General features: G+C 37.3%; 2 protein-coding genes across 3 annotated transcripts in view; one reads left to right on the forward strand and one right to left on the reverse strand.

The window, feature by feature from the left end:
- Nucleotides 1-15,286, reverse strand: part of LOC106878466 (pre-mRNA-splicing factor ATP-dependent RNA helicase PRP16) — a 73,485-nt gene extending 58,199 nt beyond the window's left edge. The window contains exons 1-11 of the mRNA XM_089364397.1: nt 14,565-15,286; nt 12,537-12,796; nt 10,663-10,863; nt 9,823-9,985; nt 7,044-7,141; nt 6,467-6,684; nt 5,176-5,361; nt 4,562-4,720; nt 3,377-3,523; nt 1,834-1,914; nt 387-548 (exon numbers count right to left, since the gene is read on the reverse strand). Coding sequence (XP_089220523.1) covers nt 387-548; nt 1,834-1,914; nt 3,377-3,523; nt 4,562-4,720; nt 5,176-5,361; nt 6,467-6,684; nt 7,044-7,141; nt 9,823-9,985; nt 10,663-10,863; nt 12,537-12,796; nt 14,565-14,833 — 1,944 coding nt within the window. The 5' untranslated portion in view covers nt 14,834-15,286. The remainder of the gene's footprint in view (nt 1-386; nt 549-1,833; nt 1,915-3,376; nt 3,524-4,561; nt 4,721-5,175; nt 5,362-6,466; nt 6,685-7,043; nt 7,142-9,822; nt 9,986-10,662; nt 10,864-12,536; nt 12,797-14,564) is intronic.
- A 207-nt stretch (nt 15,287-15,493) lies between these two features.
- The window catches only part of LOC106878479 (uncharacterized), an 11,210-nt gene continuing 6,861 nt past the window's right edge, over nt 15,494-19,842 (forward strand). For both annotated transcript variants that reach the window (XM_014927697.3, XM_014927698.3), the window contains exons 1-3: nt 15,494-15,716; nt 17,680-17,806; nt 19,515-19,587. In XM_014927697.3, coding sequence (XP_014783183.1) covers nt 15,540-15,716; nt 17,680-17,806; nt 19,515-19,587 — 377 coding nt within the window. In that variant the 5' untranslated portion in view covers nt 15,494-15,539. The remainder of the gene's footprint in view (nt 15,717-17,679; nt 17,807-19,514; nt 19,588-19,842) is intronic.

Consider the following 19,842-nt stretch of genomic DNA (forward strand, 5'->3'; position numbering starts at 1 on the left):
GTATTTATTTTGAGATGCACTGTGTTTCTAAGAATTTAGTAAAATAACTTAGTTATCATTAAGCTGGTGTTAGGAACATAAATTGTGACTAAGGTTTGGTGGAAGATTTTCATTCAAAACTTATGAAAACAAGACAGAGGCGGTTTCAGCTGGGTTGGTATCAAAAGGGTTAATCCAGTTCAATTTCTTATGAAGGCAGCTTGTCTTCTATCCTTCCAAAATTGATAAAATGAAAAATAGTACCTACAACCAATTTAACAACACTTTAACAAAATATTGGCCTAATTTGCATTTAAGTACAAAAATGGGGTTAAATGTGGGTTGAAAGAAGTCTGGTTTGTCTTCTTTTAAAAGATATGCCTGGAAAAATTGTCGACAGATCTTACCTCAGAAGTACAATCTTCAAATCGAATAGCATACCCAACTTGTTCACCAAGTTCAACAGACATTTCTTCAGAAACACGTTTGGCAACAGACATGGCAGCGACTCGACGCGGCTGTGTACAGCCGACCATGCCATAGTTGGTATAGCCATCTTCATGAAGATACTGGTAATAACATGAAAGAAAAAAAAACATTGCTATAAAATAAAAAATAAAGAGTACATTAAAACAATTCTTTCTAATTTTGGCTCAATGCCAGCAATTGAAGGAAGGGGGTTAGTCAATTACATCAGCAACATATATAAAAGATGTGCAGGGTCAAAGATTAGTTAAATCCAATATTGGTCTAAGATTCAAATGCCAAATTTTAACACCTGTTGTTGAGATTTGTCACAACTATTTTACGTCCTGGGTAAGATATTAAACTTCATCCAGTGAAGCTCCAGTTTGAGAATTCAAGAGTTATAAAGAAAGTGAAGATGCTCCTCCTCAGTCATTGCTGTCCCAAGTCCTCTCTGGTCCAAGGTGATAGCGCTCATCAAGAGCCCCGGTAAAGAGTCAAATAGCAGGTGATGGTCCTGTGACTGAAGCACACAGGACTTGGGAGGAAGACTGGGAAAAGAGCTGCAGCAAAATTTATGACTCTCTTGCTCATGGAAGATCAAAAAGTAGTCACAACTGGATGTGTGTTGTGAACTGAAAGAACAGCTGGAAGTTGATCCAGACCTTTTTTCAAGGGTCATCACTGGTGATGAAAGCTAGAACTATGGAATTTGCAGATGTAGAAGAGGTGAAGAAAAAAACGACAGAGGTGTTAAAAGGTATCACTTGGCAAGAGTTCCAGGACTGCTTCGAACAGTGGAAAAAGCATCTGGACCGATACATTGCTTCAAATGGAGAATACTTTGAAGGTGATAAAAGTGTAAACATGTAAAACTAAGTGAATCAAATAAAATATTGCAAAATTCCAGTTTCTTTTGTATGTATGTACGTACGTTATGTACATACATATATACATGCATGCATACATATATACAAGGGGGTACCCAAAAGAAACTGGAATTTTGCAATATTATTCTATTCACTTAGTTTTACATGTTTACATTTTTAAGTGGTTTACATCTTTACATGTATTACATGTTTACATACATACGTACGTAAGCATATATATGTGTGTGAATGTGTATGTTTGTGTTTCTTTGTCCTGACATTAAATGACAGTTGTAAATGAGTGTCATTACCATACAAGCAGTGTCATTCATTGACAATATTCTGCAAGAACATGCTTGGCCATGGAGAGATATTATCTTGCTTGGAAACAGGTGAGGGTTGATGATAGAAAGGGCATTCAGTCATAGAAAATCCGTCTCTATGTATTCTGGTTGACCCATGCAAGTATGGAAAAATGGATGTTTATTGATGATGGCATCTTTCCATAAAGGTAACTCACCTGAGTCAACTGTGTAGTTTTCCCTGAGCCTGTCTCTCCAACAATAATCACCACACTGTTGTCTCGGACGATGTTCAACAGCTACAAAACAATAACAAAAAAAAAGCTCAATACAAGCAAAAGGTATGTAATATAAAAAACATTTAGCATTCAGATTATTCTGTCAACAGTAATGCTTATTTATTCACAGGTTTTTAATTAATCATGCATTATCTTGTAGCCTTGAGATTTTGATGAGGAAGCTGTTAATTTTTAGAATGATATTGTAAGGTAGGTGTGAGAGGCCAGATCTGGCCAGTTTGAACATGAAACGGATAGAATATTTGGACTGAATATGGTCAGTTTAAATACTAAATGGTTAATAAACATGATAACTATATCACATAAATAGGATAACTATATCACATAAATAGGATAACTATATCACACTGATAGCAAACTGCATCTAACTGTCATCTTGAAACCAAAGATATCCCCTAGAGAGAATTGAGGTCAATAATTATTCTTTTATTCCTTTGTTTTGTTTCAGTCAGTGGATGGTGACCATGCTGGTGTACTGCCTTGAAGGGTTTCATAGATCAAATTAATTGTCCAATACAGATTTCAGGTTTGGTACTTATTCTGTCAGTCTCTTTTTGCTGAATTACAAAGTTACAGGAACATAAGCCAACCAACACTGGTTGTCAAGTAGTGAGAGACAAACACAAGTACATATATATATATATATATATATATATATATATATATATATATATATATATATATATACATATACTAGATGGTGTACCCAGTAATTCCCGAGGGTAAAGATGTTCTATTGAAACACCTTATTACTCTGATAAATGCAATATATATTGGAGTGAGACAAACACATCCTAGCAGTAACCCTCAAGAATGCCAGAAATGGCAAATTTTTGTGAGTTTTTTCAATAATGTACACTCACCAGTTACATGGCTACATGAAATCTGTCCCCTCTGATATATGGGAAACAGTGAATAATACATTTACTGATATTGTGGAAAGCTTGCCAAGCTAAATAGAAACTCAGTGTACACAATCAAAACAGCATTAAATTAAACCTTTTAGATGCTGGTACCACATAAAAAGCACCCATGCTGGTGCTGTGTAAACACATCTATGCCGGCGGCATGTAAAAGGCATCCAGTATGCTCTGTAAAGTGGTTGGTGTTAGGAAGGGCATCCAATAATAGAAACCATGCCACAACAGACAATTGGAGTCTGGACAGCTCCTAGCTGGTCTGCTCTATGTCAAACCGTTCAATCCATGCCAGCATGGAAAACGGACATTAAACAATGATGATAATGATGATGATCTATGTATCATACTTAACATATATACATCATGGACAGGCATGATGCAGGAGTATATGAAGAGACTTTTTCTTTGGGACAAAACCATAGCATTATATTTGCTGGTGTATATACATAATGTATGATACAAAGATGGCTATTTCAATAAAATATATATAAATAAAATGATAAAATAATGATAAAAATGATTTTATATATATAAACACAAACCTCATTTCGCACAGCAAAAATAGGCAAGTACTGTCTCTGTTGTAAGATGGTACGACGTTTAGCAAAATCGCTAACAGCTTCATTGTGGTCAGACATCACTTCTGCAAACTTGTGGCCAGTTTTATAATCTACATCTCCATTTTTGTCCTAAAGTAAAAAAATTTTTTTTTAATTAATTTAAGAAAGTTTTGAGAAAAGTTTTGAAGACGATCTTATACTGATGAAATGCCTAAATGTCAGAGACGAGATTTCTTTTCTATTTCTAATAGATGTGGAGATAGTTAGAAAATTGGCAGATGCTCCAAGAGACAAGCCTACAAACAGATGGTCAAACATCTCTTACATGTAAAAGCGCCTGCGTGGTCCCACATAAAAGTATCCAGCACACTTTGTATAGTGGTTGCCATTAGGAAGGGCACCCAGCCATAGAAACCGTACCAAATCAGACTGGAGTCCAGCGCAGCTCCCAGCTTGTCAGCTCTGATCAAACCATCCAACTCATGCCAATATAGACAACGGACATTAAATGATGATGATGAAGATATAGATGGAAAAGTGCAAAACATGCTATGAGACTAAAAAATTCATTTCCTAACCATACCGTTTCAGGGTCAGTCCCACTGTAGAACACCTTGAATAAGTGTGCCCTATTATAGTCTTACACTGACCAAAGCCTTGTGAGTGGATTTGGTAGAGAGAAACTGAAGGAAGTCCATTGTGTGTGTGTGTGTGTGTGTGTGTGTGTGTGTGTGTGTGTGTGTGTGTGTGTGTTTGTGTGTGTTTGTGTGTGTATCCAACAAGCATCTACACAGCTTTGGTTGACCTAAGTCAATGGCAGAAGACACTTGTCTCAGGTGCCATGCAGTGGGATTGGACATGAAATTATTTAGTTACAAAGTGAACTACTTAATCAGTACAGCCATGATATTAATAAAAAATTTAATTCATCATCCTTTTGTGCAGATTGTAGCCAAAAGTAAAGAACTGTATCTATGACACTCTCAAGTCCTCTAAGATTGATGCTGTCTTCTGTCTCTGTTTGAATGGCTACAAGCCAACACCTGTAAAAGACTGGAGTAAAGGAAATTCCAGAGGATTACACTTTATAGTTAGTATAGCAGCCTGAGAAAAGAGAGACACATAGAAGGGGCTAAAAGAGACTAGTAATAATCTTTGTACACTTACAGTTTCATCTTCCTTTTTCACTCCCATAATTTCACCAATTTTGGTTCCAGCCAGTTCCCAGTGCTTCACTTGGGCCTTCTTCCGTTCCTTCTGTTCTCTGTATGATCTTACAACTGCACAGCCTTTGCGGGACACTACAGCCATGTCTGAAGTGGGGTCCTAGAATAGGAAGAAAAGTAAAAACATAACCACTCTGCTGATTTTATTATTATCATCACACCATATTTGTGTTTGTATACATGTGTGTGTATGTATGTATTATGTGTGTGTGTGTGTGTGTGTGTGTGCGTGTGTGTGTGTGTGTGTGATACTATACAAGCAAGAAAGTAAATTTCAAATGCAGTAAAGCTGTAAGAATAGCACAGAAAGATTGAGTCTTTACCCTTATAAGAAGCAAAAAAGTTGTCATTAATAAACTGGTGTTTAGAACAAATTGAAATTTTGATGGACATAACCTTTAGATCCTATGTTGGAACCAGGAGCAGTTTCTGGCAGGTTGGCAATTAAAGCAATTAAAGAAGGCAGGCGAAAGAGTGTAATAACCCAATAACTGCAGAAACAATCAACTGAGAAAGAACAATATAGAACAAATGAAAAAGAAAATAAACTCTTACCTTCACAGGGATTACAGGCTCTGGTTGTTTGGTGAATACAATTCTACCATCAAGGAAAGGTGGCACTGTGTTGTGCACTAGTAAATGAACACGGGCCTCATTGTCTTCCTCAAAGTCATCATCGTAACCGATTTTGGTGACCACTCCACTCCTCAGCATCCGGTTTGTCTCCCACATTTCAATATCCTGCGAGAAAGAAATATTTACTGAGGTTAAACTTATATGTGTGTGTGTACGTATGTGTGTATATATATATGTGTGCTTGTACATATATATTTACATATGTATTGGGTCATCCCATAAATAATGTGGTTTTTTTCATATTTCTTTTATTTTTCAAGATTAAGATAAACAAAGTTCTTTCTTAATCTAAAATATACTCTCCTTCATTTTCTACACTGCTCTTCCATCTATCTGGTAGACTTGCAAGGCCCCTCTTTCAAAATTCACTTGTTCATGACAAAAAATACTCCTCCAGTACTATTCTGACCTCGTCTACAGAATTCATATTTTTTCTGTCCGAATGATTTTGAAGACTGCGGAATAAATGATAATCAGATGAGGCAATGTCCAGTGAATAAGGTGGGTGGGGTATCGTTTCTCATTCAAACTGTTCCAGCCTTTGGAATGTCATCCTCGCTGTATGTGGCCGAGCATTATCCCGATGGAAGAACACCTTTCGTCTTGAAACCAAATATGGTCGTTTTTCTTCTAGCGCTGACTTAAGCTGATCAAGCTGCTCACAGTAGATCTCCTAAAGGTTTATAACAGAGTGGGATCCACTAAAGGCACTCAAGAATTCTATGGCATTGATGTCAAAATGGCTGATGGAATAAGTCTATCAAGATGTGGTTGTTAATGTACAAAAAGATGGGAGCGTCATAGGCACTGGACCACTTTTGATCAAAGCTGACCTCTTGCTAAATAACGTTAGAGAAAAAAATGACCTATTTTAGCAAATAGTCAAGTTGAAATTGATCATTGAACTACTTAGTTAACAAGTAATGAGTTCAAATTCTCAACAATCTTTTGATTACTGAGTTATATTCTATACTACATCAATTTAATTATTTTTCAGGAATAGATACAAGATCCTCTGAGAATGTTACCCCTGACAGACAGGGGTCCAACCAAAGGAGATTTTATATATATATATATATATATATATATATATATATATATATATACATATATATCTCACATCTACCTAACAGCATTAAAAATCAGAGCTAAGCACCAACCCATCAAAGCCTCACAGGACTCGAGAGATAAACACATTAATATGTTTTACCTTGTTGATTTGTCTCTGACGAGCTGACATTCTTTTCTTCTTCCTCTGTTCCATTTCTTCTTCTTTCTTTTTCGTGTATTCATTGGAAGTTCCAGAGAATGGGTTGTGCTCGTCATCATAACCCTCATCCATGCCATACCATTCTCGATCAAGACGTTTCTGTTCATCTTCCCAATCGTTTTTTTCTTCTTCAGTTTCAAATTTGATATCTAATTTCTCTGAAACACAAAATTGGAAACAATTCTTTTTCTTTGTAATTCCTTCAACGGATCTTTCCCTCTTAAATTACTGACTCAAATTTTGTATTTTTTTTTTTTTTTAATATATTGATGGTTTAAAAAAGGTGTGCTGTAGTAGAGGAGATACATGGCTACCCAGCCAGAGGGAAGAGCAAAGGAAAGAGAGAGAGAGAGTGGGAGGCAGCAAGAGTGCAAGAGAGAGCAGGAGATAATTCTATTACACAAGATATGCAGTAAAAGCAAATACTACGAGTCTAACCAGCATTGATGCTTTCATCCTACACAAGTGCTAACAAACAGAATCTTCCATTGGAGGAGACTCAGATGGGGAAACATACCTCTGCGTGATGATTGCCTTCTGTCTCTGTCATTCATCCACTTGTTGTGTTTATAGGTGGGTGTAGGAAGGGGAGTTTCAGAAATTTTCTGAAAAGACCTGCAATTAATAATGTTACAATTGAAATATTATCTGATATTTAAAAGTGACAAAAAATATATATATATATATATATATATATATTTTTTTTTTTTTTCACACACACACACATATATATATACGCACACAAATATATATATATATATGCACACACACATATGTATATATATACACACCCATATATATATACATCATCATCATTTAACGCCTGCTCTCCATGCTGACATGGGTTATATATATATATATATATACATATATATATATACGTATATATACATATACATATAATATATATATATATATATATATATATATATATATATATATATATACATACATATAGCAAATAAGAGAAAATGGATAGGATACAAAACGACATACATCAGCTGGTAGACATTCCAGTATGTCTATTTATTCAAAAGTATTAGAAAGTATATATATTACATGTAAAAATGCAAGCATGAAAAGTAATATTCTTAAGATTATAAACCTGGACAAGTACAGGACAAGTTATTACACCTGTAAAAGTATAGGACAAACTATTACTCCAAGTAAAGTAAAGAATAAGAAACTTAAAACACTGCAGCAAAGAATACCAGTTCTTCTAATTTATCACTCTTTACAGTCTTTCAAATTTATTGTACAAAACTGTTCAGCTAATTTGTAAGTTTGTCTAATTAGTCACTTTTTTCTGTATCTAAGGTAGTAAATTAGCCAAATTCTACTTAAATAAGTATAGTGTTATTTGTAAACTATAATAAATCATCATCATCATCATCATCATCATCGTTTAACGTCCGCTTTCCATGCTAGCATGGGTTGGACGATTTGACTGAGGACTGGTGAAACCGGATGGCAACACCAGGCTCCAATCTAATTTGGCAGAGTTTCTACAGCTGGATGCCCTTCCTAACGCCAACCACTCAGAGAGTGTAGTGGGTGCTTTTACGTGTCACCCGCACGAAAACGGCCACGCTCGAAATGGTGTCTTTTATGTGCCACCCGCACAAGCCAGTCCAGGGGCACTGGCAACGATCTCACTCGAAAATCCTACGGGAGCCAGTCAGGCGGTACTGGCAACGGCCACGCTCAAAATGGTGCATCTCATGTGCCACCCGCACAACAGCCAGTCCAGGGGCACTGGCAACGATCTTACTTGGCTTGCCGGGTCTTCTCACGCACAGCACATTTCCAAAGGTCTCAGTCAGTAGTCATCGCCTCGGTGAGGCCCAATGTACGAAGGTAAGTTTTAATATTCAAATTTTAATTTTAGCTGCAATATTTTAAGTAAAAAGTTTCTTATTCTTTACTTGACTAGAAGTAATAGCTTGTCCTTTACATTTACAGGTCTAATAACTTGTCCTGTACTTTTCCAGGTTTATTATAATCTTCTGTCAGAGGGACCAAAAACATGTCTGGAGATTTTTTTGTCCAAAAGAAATCTTTGTGAGTTCCTTCCAAGGGAGTGACTTAAAAGCATTTATTGAATGGATTTTATCTCCACCTCTGTGTGTGTGTGTGTGTGTGTTGAATGTCCTTTCAATATGTTTGGAATGTGACCAGCTGTGTGCTGATGGGTGTGTCAACACACAGCTGGTTACATTCCAAACATATTGAAAGGACATTTAACACAATACACACACACACACATATGGTTTTATTTTTATTATTATTATTATTATTATTATGTGTGGGGCCGTTGTAGGATTTTCAAGCGAGATCGTTGCTGGTTCCCCTGGACTGGCTCATGTGCGGGTGACACATGAAATCTTTCGAGCAAGATCGTTGCCGGTGCCCCTAGACTGGCTCATGTGCGGGCAACACATGAAATCTTTCGAGTGAGATCGTTGCCAGTGCCCCTGGACTGGCTCTTGTGCGGGTGACACAAGAAATTTTTCGAGCGAGACCGTTGCCAGTGCCACTGGACTGGCTCTTGTGCGGGGCCGTTGTAGGATTTTCGAGCGAGATCGTTGCTAGTTCCCCTGGACTGGCTCATGTGCAGGTGACACACGAAATTTTTTTTTTTTTTTTTTGTGCGGGTGGCACATGAAATGCACCATTTTGAGCGTGGCCGTTGCCAGTACCGCCTGACTGGCCTTCGTGCGGGTGACATGTAAAAGCACCCACTACACTCTCTGAGTGGTTGGTGTTAGGAAGGGCAAACTCTGCCAAATCAGATTGGAGCCTGGTGTAGCCATCTGGTTTCACCAGTCCTCAGTCAAATCGTCCAACCCATGCTAGCATGGAAAGCGGACGTTAAACGACGACAACGACAATTTTAGTATGCAGGACGAAATGCTTAGTGGTATTTCGCCCATTGCTACATTCTGAGTTCAAATTCCACTGAGGTCAACATTGCCCTTCATCCTTCCGGGGTCAATAAATTAAGTACCAGTGAAACACTGGGGTCAATGTAATCAAATAGTCACCTCCCCAAAAATTTCAGGCCTTATGCCTATAGTAGAAAGGATTAGTATTATTCACTTTGTTCATCATGATCAAGTACATGTATATTCATCATTATTTTATTTATTTTATTCAATTTTAGAAAAACTGAAGCTTGTCAATGACAATTCTAGAGCATATTGAACTTATTTTGTGCGTGACTTTTGGCCCACTCTGTACATACACATACACACATGCAAGTGCATATAGATAAAAACAAACTGGTATACACTTACCTTGACTCACTTGCCCTGCTTCTGTCTCTGTCCACCCATGCATCACTACGTTCACTCCTATCATCCGTGTAAGGTGTCCCACCAACAGATGCCAGATCCCAACTAGACTTTGTGGCAGGAACACCATCATCATCATCCCAGGCAGCTTTCGTTAATGGTGTGTCTGTCAAAAATTTAAAGAACCACTATTAACAACAATAACAATATACACTCTATAAGAAGAAAACATAAATTCACCCATTTTGGGATTTCAACTCAGGTGGCCAAAGCTGGTGTCAAGTAACTAGCACTTGTGTTGGTGGCACATAAAAAGCACCTTTCGAGTGTTGGGCCTCACTGAGGCAATGTGTCATGAAACTAAGCATCCATGCCGACGGCACGTGAAAAGCACCTTACAAGTATTGGGCTTCACAGAGGCAATGACAAATGACTGAGACCTTTGGTAAGATGCCATGCTTGAGAAGAAGACCCGTCAAGCCAAGTGAAATTGTAGTTGTGGCAGATACTGGTGTCACGTAAAAGCAGTCATTACACTCTTAAAGTGGTTGGCATCCAGCCGTAGCAACCATGCCAAATCAGACTGAAATCTGGTGCAGCCCCTCAGCTTACTAACCCTGGTCAAACTGTTCAACTCATGCCAGCATGGACAACAGATATTAAATGATGATGATTAACATAAAAAGAAATAATACTGCAAAACCCAAAACCTGATGCTCTACTGATTCCACCATTTCTCTGTCCTCGTGAGCAGAGCACAGTCATTAAAAGATCTCACACAACAAACTGTGACAGCACTCTATGAAACTCTAAGAAAAATTGAAGTTATTCTTTGTCACTCACCAGTTGGTCGGAGGTCCGGAGTGGCAGGTTCATCTGACTGTTCTCGACGTGGTGTTTCCTCCCATTCTCGTTCCCGTCGTCGACTTTCCCGTTCAGAGAATTCCCAGCTACGAGAACTGCTTCGCACACTTCTATTTTCTCTTGAAGAAGATTCTGACCCACTTCGGCTGCTTCTCTCACTGTGGTCATCTCTCCTCCTATCTGAAATAACCACAATGGACAACACATAATATTTAAAATATGGAAACAAAATCAATTAAACATCAGAATTTTTGATTTGAATATTTAAAAAAAAAATATATTTACTGTACTCTACAGATGCAGGCATGGCTGTGTGGTTAAGAAGCTTGCTTCCCAACTTTGTGACTTCAGGTTCAGTCCCATTGCATGACACCTCTGGACAAGTGACTTCCATTATAGCTTTGAACTGACCAAGTATGTAGCCAGAAATTGAAAAGTGCCTAGCATGTATGCATGAGAACTGATCTCAGGACAGAAATGGTTGTGACTAAATGTTGCCAGGAATATGAATTGCACCAGTGCTGAAGCTAATAACACACACAGATACACACACACACACACACACACACACATATACATAAAGATTTCACAAAAGATATGTATTTATGTATGTGTGTCTGTGTTTGACTCACCCACCATTGCTTGACAACTGATGTTGGTGTGTTTACATCCCCGAAACTTAGCAATTCGGCAAAAGAGACCAATAGAATAAATCCTGGGGTCAATTTCTTCGACTAAAGGTGGTGCTCCGGCATGGCCACATTCAAGTGACTGAAACAAGTAAAAGAATACACACATATCTGTATGTATATATACATACACATATATATATACATACATATATACATACATACATACATATATATATATATATATATATATATATATATATATATATATATATATATATATATATATATATATTAATAGTTATCGCCAAGCCAACATGGCAGTCCCAAAATTAGGACGAAAGCTGCCGTGAATTAGCTCCAAGAAGCCATCGCCTCTAGCTAGCTATGTGACACACGAAACCTGTGTCCTTTATAACCTTCGAACAGGGGAGGTCAGCAGTGTCCCCCTGCTGGTTTGGCATCTGCAGACTAGTTTCAGGGTGTTGCCTCTTGTCAATGCAGAGCAGCCAAGCCCTAGCCAGGCGGCGCTGCTGACTATCTGTTCGAAGGTTATTTATCTAATTTCAGTGGAATCTATCCACTGGTTTTCAGAAATAGAGTTATTAATATTTCTAAGTCTCTCTAAAGGAGACTACGGCAGCGGTACTGGAAATTAATAGTTATCGCCAAGCCAACATGGAGCTAATTCACGGCAGCTTTCGTCCTAATTTTGGGACTGCCATGTTGGCTTGGCGATAACTATTAATTTCCAGTACCGCTGCCGTAGTCTCCTTTAGAGAGACTTAGAAATATTAATAACTTTATATATATATATATATGTATATATATATATATATATATATATATATATATATATATATATATATATATACATAAACATATACATACACATCTGTAGTGTAATATATGGATTCACAGAATCATGTGGCTATCACCTCCCTCAAAACTAGCCCACATTTTCAGTTGAGGAGTCTTGTCTCACGAGTAACTTGGTGATATCACTAGTGTCAATGCTACATAAAAAAACTCCCACACACTGTGAAGTGGTTGGCATTCGGAAGTGCATCCAGCCAAAGAAACCAAGCCAAGGCAGACATTGGTGCAGTCCTCTGGCTTGCCAGCTCCAGGTGAACTGTCCAACCGATGCCAGCAAAGAAAACAGACATTAAATGGTGACACTGATAATAAAGAGAACAAATCAAATGGTCAGATTCTACTCACGAGAACTTTTATGATGGTCTCGATGCCTGCTTCGCTCTCGTTCATCTCTGTCTCGGTGCTTGGAGCTTTTATCTCGATCGCTTTTCCGCTGCCAACTTCGAGACTCATTCTCCGATGTTTCACTCCTATGCTTCTTGCTGTCTTTTGATGATGCAAAAACCCCACGCTCTCGATGATGACGACTTTTGATCTTTTCCTTTGCTACAGTATTGACACCCCCGGGATGTGATGGGGTCTCATCTCGTGGAGCACGATAATGTCTGGTCAGGTATTAATAGTAATTAATTAATTAAACCATCAAAATAATAATAACAAACATGCTATGGTGTGTGTGTCTCAATAACATATAAAAGTGTTTGAGAGAAATTTGACTATGATTTCTAACAGACAGAGTAACCACATAAAGTCTCCACACTGGCTACACTTTAACACTCTCACAAAAAATCATCATTGGGGAGAAACATGAAAGCACTCAACATGTCCTGGTTTTCAAACAGTGCAGATAACACAAGAGATGACTTAAAAAGCATAACAACTAAGCCCCTTTGCATCCCCTGCCTCTGTCTTTTCTACCAGTAATACAGTAGCCCATGTTCTCCAGCTCCACTCAAGCATCCCTGACTTATTCAGCTCTCTATTCCAATCATTACCTGTATTGCGTCTGCTTCTCAATTTTGCATTAACCATTTTCACCAGTCCTTTTTCTCCAAAATGCCATCCAACTGGACTTCCCTTCCTGCAACTACCTATTTACAGCTGTTCACAAACATCAATGGCATTGATCTCAATGGTCTAGAGAGCCCATAAAGGCCATAGCCCTTCCTCTGGACAAAGCACAAATATGCAAATTAATCTATCCATCACAGTAGAAGCATAGTTGCTGACTGCTTTATATAGAAGCTGAACAGTCAATGCTATTAACTGGGAAAAGAGATGGGGTAGGTCTTCCCTGACAAAAAATCAACAAATTATAAAACAGTCTGTCAGGAGACACATTGCTCTTTTTGTTCCACAACAGCATAGAAGGAATGTTTTACATTCTTGTGTAAATCTTTATCATAGCTGATTGCTTTCTAACATCATCATCCTTTGAAATCCGTTTTCCATGCTAGCAAGCTTGAGAGCAGCACCAGGCACCAATTGTCTGTTTTGGCATGGTTTTTATGGCTGGTGACATCAGCACAAGTACTTTGTGGCACTAGCATGGGTACTTGATACATGGCACCAGCACAGGTGCTTCATTCATAGCACCATGAAAACCATCAACTCAAAACCACACGGCTATGTCAGTTAAAAACAGAAAAACATATATCCCTCAGTCAGCTTGATCAAGTAAAATCTATGATTAAAGACATTCCAGCCGTGATCATCCAATTTCTTTATTAGTCTATATATTTCTCACACACGTGCAGGCATGAAAATGTGATTAAGAAGTTCACTTAGCAATCACATGGTTTCGAGTTCAGTCCTACTGCATGGCAAATTGAGCAAATGTCATCTACTAAGGCCATGGACCAACCAATGCCTTGTGAATGAATTTGAAACTGTGTGGAAACCCGTCGTATACATGTATATATAAATGTGTGTATGTGACTGTATGTATCTTTGTTTATGTTGCCCTATCGCTTGACAACCGGTGATGGTTTGTTTACATCTCCATAACTTAGCGGTTCGACAATAAAAGACCAATAAAACAAGTACTAGACTTAAAAAAATAAGTACTGGGATTGCTGTTTGACTAGGTCCACCGCAAAGCGGTACTTCAGCAAGCCTGCATCCCAATGATTGAAAACTAGTGTATCGCATATGAATACATTGTCCAATGTGTTGGGGGGGGGGGGGGGGTTAAGGCATAAAAGTATGTTTTATAGGAAACTTGGTTGCTATTTGTAGCCAGTTGAGGGACCACACTGAGACTTGCTCATCAATCAACGCGTTTGCAGAATGGTGGAAAGTGATGATTCCATCACCCAAACTTACAAACACAGAATTTCTGTATACATAAATACAAAGAACGAGTAGACATACCTCTCTTTATGGGATTTCGATCTTATTTCTTCAATATTTCCTTTGGGACTCTTCTCTTTTGATTCTTCTGTATCTCCGTGGTCATGGACTTTACGCTTTTGGGCAGCCAGTCTGTCGAGACCCAAGAGGGATACACCTGGTTTTTGAAACTTGAACGAAGTGTCAGTGGAAGAAGGGCTTTTCTTCATCACAACCAAACCCCCAACTTTTTCACTGCTGCCTTCCAAACGATGAATAGATTCATCGTCTATGAAGCTAAGATTAGCCATCTTCAGAAGATAGATGCGAATCGAGAACTTGATCAGTCGATGGTTCGTTAAGTATACTAGTTTTTAAAAATTACTCTTTTTGTCTAATAATTTCTAAAACAGATTGGTAAAAAGGAACGTTGTGACGTTCACACTTTTCCCAAGGACATTAGCAACTTTAATGGAGTGAATACACAATATCTGAATAGCAAATTCGGGATTGCCGGGAGTTCTCAGTTCCTAATAAGCGGCGTTCCACGATGTTTGTATACAAATTGTATACAAAAATTGATTTACACGGTTATATCAGACGGTGAATATCAAGTCATTTTGAGCAGCGAAAATGTAAGTACAAATAAATATAATTTTCAAACCTCTACTGTCAGTTTTCTGAAGCGTTTTCTGTCTAAATGGGGAAATAAAAACACTCCAAATAACGACATTGCGCCATGTTGTTTTTTTTTTTTTCTGTTTCAGAAGTTATAAACACCGCTAATAAAGCTAGTATTACTTTCGTCTTTTTACTTTCGTTATTGAAAACACTTTAAATTTTTAAATCAAATTTAGCAATGATTAAATGTAATAAAAAATAAATAATCTTGATCCAAATTTATATTTCTTTCCTATTGGTTTCTTACTTTTTTCTCTTTCACGCTACTTAATAAATACGAAAACAATTGGTTTCTCAAACCTCACACCATTGCCACGGAGACACAAAAGCGTCAAAATGGTAACTCCAATAATTGGACGTATCTTAAATAGCCGTAGTAAAACACTCGATTTGTCACAAAAACATTTGAGAAAGTGTCCAGACATGATATGTCAGCTACCTAAACTAGAGAAAGTTATACTGACAAACAATGAGCTGAATGAACTTCCAGACGATTTCGGAAACATAAAACAAGTGAGAAAAAAAAAAAAGAAATCAAAACATTTAAGTGAATTTTTATCATTCCTTTAGTCATTAAACCATCTCCACTAATTAAGGCATTACATCACATTGTCGTCCACATTGTATGATGTTTATTTCTCCAAAAATCTGTTTTTTCTGCCACGGAAATAGAAATGAGTGTCGTTTTTGTTGTTCAATACCAGATTATCCCACATTGAGCAGGAATAAGATGAAAGGTGCTCCAGCCATGATCATTCACATTTTCATTCATACAGGTTTGTCCTTTACAGATGCTGGTAACACATAAAATGCACTCATGCTGGTACTATGTAAACATACCTGTGCTAGTGGCACATAAAAAGCACCCAACACACTCTGTAAAGTAGTTGGCATTAGGAAAGGCATCCAGCCATAGACACCATGCTACAACAGACAACTGGAGTCTGGACAGTTCCTCAGCTGGCCAGCTCCTATCAAACTGTCCGACACATTCCAGCATGTAAAATGGATGTTAAATGATGATGATGGTGGTGGTGATGGTGATGATGATGATGATTAAGAATGAGAAATGTCCTCCCATTTTTAAAAAGTGAGATGTAATCATAGAAACAGACATGGAAACTTCTGTATCAACTTCTCTTCATAACTGGGAATTACTGCTGCAATATACAGGGTGTGATGAATAAATTGGCATCTAAATTATGCAAAAAGGAAAATAACACTGACATCTCATTTTAACAGATATTTACCAAAATTACATGAAAATATCTTGAAATACTAAACAATAAATTTATTCAATAAATCACCATTGGCTTCAAATACAGTCTCCAGATGACTTCAGAATCTCCTGCAACTCTTCCTTGTTTAAGTTGGTGAATGTTGCCATAATCCTTGCCTTCAGTTCATTTTTGGTGTTACAAAGAGTTTTGTTGGTCTCTTGCTCAACTGCATCCCACACATAATCATTAAGGGGGTTGCAGTCTGGGGAGTTAGGTGGCCAGATGTTAGGGGTGATGTGGTTGCAGAAATTGTCTGACAGCCATGACTGGGTTCTCTTGCTTGTGTAGCATGGTGCAGAGTCCTGTTGCCAAACATAGGGTCTTCCAGCAGCCACTCTCTTGACCCAGGGCAGCACTACCTCTTCCAGGCACTTGATGTAGGTCTCCATGTTGAGTATGAGGCCATGTGGGAAGATGAATGGAGGCATAACATTGCCATTACGAGTGATGACTCTGAACACCTTGATGTTGACTGGATGTTTTATTTTTATCACTTTTGGTGCAAATGCCAAGCAGTACAGCATGCAGCATGTCATTTTCAAATTTCTGGCAGAGTGATATATATATATATATATATATATATATATATATATATATATATATATATACAATTGTGTAAATTTTTGTGGAATGAATGAGAGAGGAGTTGTAAAGGTTATACTTTTATTGAAACTGAAAGTTTCACTTGCAACTCAAGTTTGACACCATTGAGATCTCAACTAAAGATTGCAGTGGTGTGAAACTCAAGTCACTTGACAAGCTTTTGGTTTTAACAAAACTACATATACATAGTGTCATCATTTGAATATCCACTTTTCCATGCTTGGATAGGTCAGATGGTATTTTTATGGCTAGATGCCCTTCATGTTACCAACCCTCATCTGTTTCCAAGTAAGGTAATATTTTCACCATGATCAGACATAGTTTCATGGAAGATTGGAAACATAGGACAACACTTGCATGATGATGAGACTCATTTACAATTAATATATATATATAAATAATAAAACTACATATATGATGATGAAGTGTGTGTGTGTGTGTTCACACATGGTGGGTGAGAACTAGGCTGTATAATAATAATTAAACAATGTATTATTAAACAATAATAATAATAAATATTTAAACCAGACTCCAAAATTTTGATTATAATTTGTCTCTTTTTTGTTTTTGCTTATTTTTGTGCTATCCTACAGCTACAATTACTAGATATTGCTGGCAATGAGTTCCAGATTCTTCCAGTCCAAATTCAACATCTTCTGAACCTTAAAAAGCTACTAGCATACAGAAATAAAATCAAAAGTTTACCTCCAGGAATATTCGGTAAGTATCCCAGAATATTTAGGTATGATTGGAGTATTATCGTGTGTGTGTGTGTGTGTGTGCATGCGTGTGTGATTATGAAAGCAATAAATACAAAAGGAAAGAAGACATTGTGTGAGAGATAAGTTTATCAAATGTCATATTAGTTTAACACTTAAGAGGAAAGGAAAGAGTATTAACATTTTGGACACTAGTCTTTCATATAAAAAAAATTAAATATGGAAAGCGAATGAGAATAAAGATTAGGAGAGAAAAACTGGCAAGGAATTAGGAACCAAGTTGGAATGTTGTTCAAAGGTTAAAGGTAAATACCCCCCTCCCCTTTGGTCATGAATGACCATGGGATTGCACCTAGAAAGTTCCCCTCTAAGGCACAAGTCCAGGCAAGGTTATTTATAGAAGACAAGCAGTCATATATGTATACCAGTCTCTCTTCTCCATGCCACTGCTGTTATCCAGGGGAAAAGGAAAGGCTGATACAGCTTGGCACCAGTGATGTCACAACTCATCCCTACAGCTGAGTGAACTGAAGCAATGTGAAATAAAGTTACAAAGAACACTGTCTGTTGAGTTTTATGATAAACAAAATATTTATTCTTTTCATACACAAAAAGAATGCTGTCATTACTATGAAGGACAAAACATTGAGAGAGTTTGAATGTTATTGTTCTTGGTGTGATTGTAACAGCAGTCAAAGTGTGGTAAGTTGGTGCTGGTGTTGCTGTCATCATTATTCATCATTATTTAGCTGCAGTCACCTTGGGTCAACAGCTGTCCAAATCTGTTTGCCATCTCATCTCTGCTGTCTGTCAATACTCGCTGTCAAATAGTCACGATGTGCTGGATAGGCTCCAAGAGAAAGGCACAAAAGGATGGAATTGTTGTTGGATCCACTTCTAGATGAAGTTGTGATTGGTTAGAATTTTTTATTATGTAGGTATTTTTCTTGAAAGTCATAACATCTGGTGTAGTGATCTGACTGCTGAATATTCCCACAACACCCCAAATAACATAAAAAAAAACAAGTAAAGAATCTTTCTGACCAACTAAAACATACCACCTACTTACATTCTTTTATGAATCCTTAAAGATTCCATTACAAGAAAGCTGAAATATTCAATAATTAAGTTTGTAAATGCTGGACTAAACTTTGAACTTTGACCTTTACATTACCATAGCAAAAGATTAAATCCAATAAAATCAAAAATAAATACTGCTGGCCAAAATCTTCCTCTACCTACCTACTTCATTTTTGTGAACCACTAAAAACACAATCCTACAACCTGAAGCTGACATACCTAAATATACACACCTGCTTTTCAAAGTTCTACATGCATGAATAAATTATAAAACAATAACATAACCCTAAATTTAATCAATAAAAGTTTCTTCACAACAAGTCTCCATTATAACCCACTCTACATCCTAATTGCCATTCAACTGCACCTCAACAGAGACTATATAAAGCCAAGATTAACTTCATGCATCACAATCTAATGAGGGCAAGCAGTAACTTCAAAGTCACTGCCAATACTATTCTTGTTAAGAATATTAAATTTGAACTCAACAAAAGTATGGAGTAGCTCTTCAGATTATTGTAAAATTGTTTTTGTTTAAAATGAACAAAAAAACAAACATCAATACACACACACACACACACACACTTTGATGATAGATACATTCTATTTCAACAAGTGTTTGCTTCCAGGAGGACTAAAATCCTTAACTGTGCTGAACCTAAACAAGAATGAACTTCACAAAATCCCAGCAGAAATTGGTGGGTAAGTGAGAATTGTATTTATCACTGATATCATAACCATGTATTGTTGGTATACTGACAAAATAAGTGAAAAGATATTTATTTAACTTGGAGAGCTCTCGATATGTGATATAGATATATGAGATAGAAAGATGTCTGTGTGATAATGCAAGATATCAGTGTAGCATGTGGTGATGTGTGTGTGTGTGTGTGAGAGAGAGAGAGAGAGAGCAAGATGTGTATATGATATCCAGAAATATTTAAGTGTTATGAAAAA

This window comes from Octopus bimaculoides, chromosome 16 (genome assembly GCF_046866305.1).
Source record: "Octopus bimaculoides isolate indiv1 chromosome 16, ASM4686630v1, whole genome shotgun sequence".
NCBI lineage: Eukaryota > Metazoa > Mollusca > Cephalopoda > Octopoda > Octopodidae > Octopus > Octopus bimaculoides.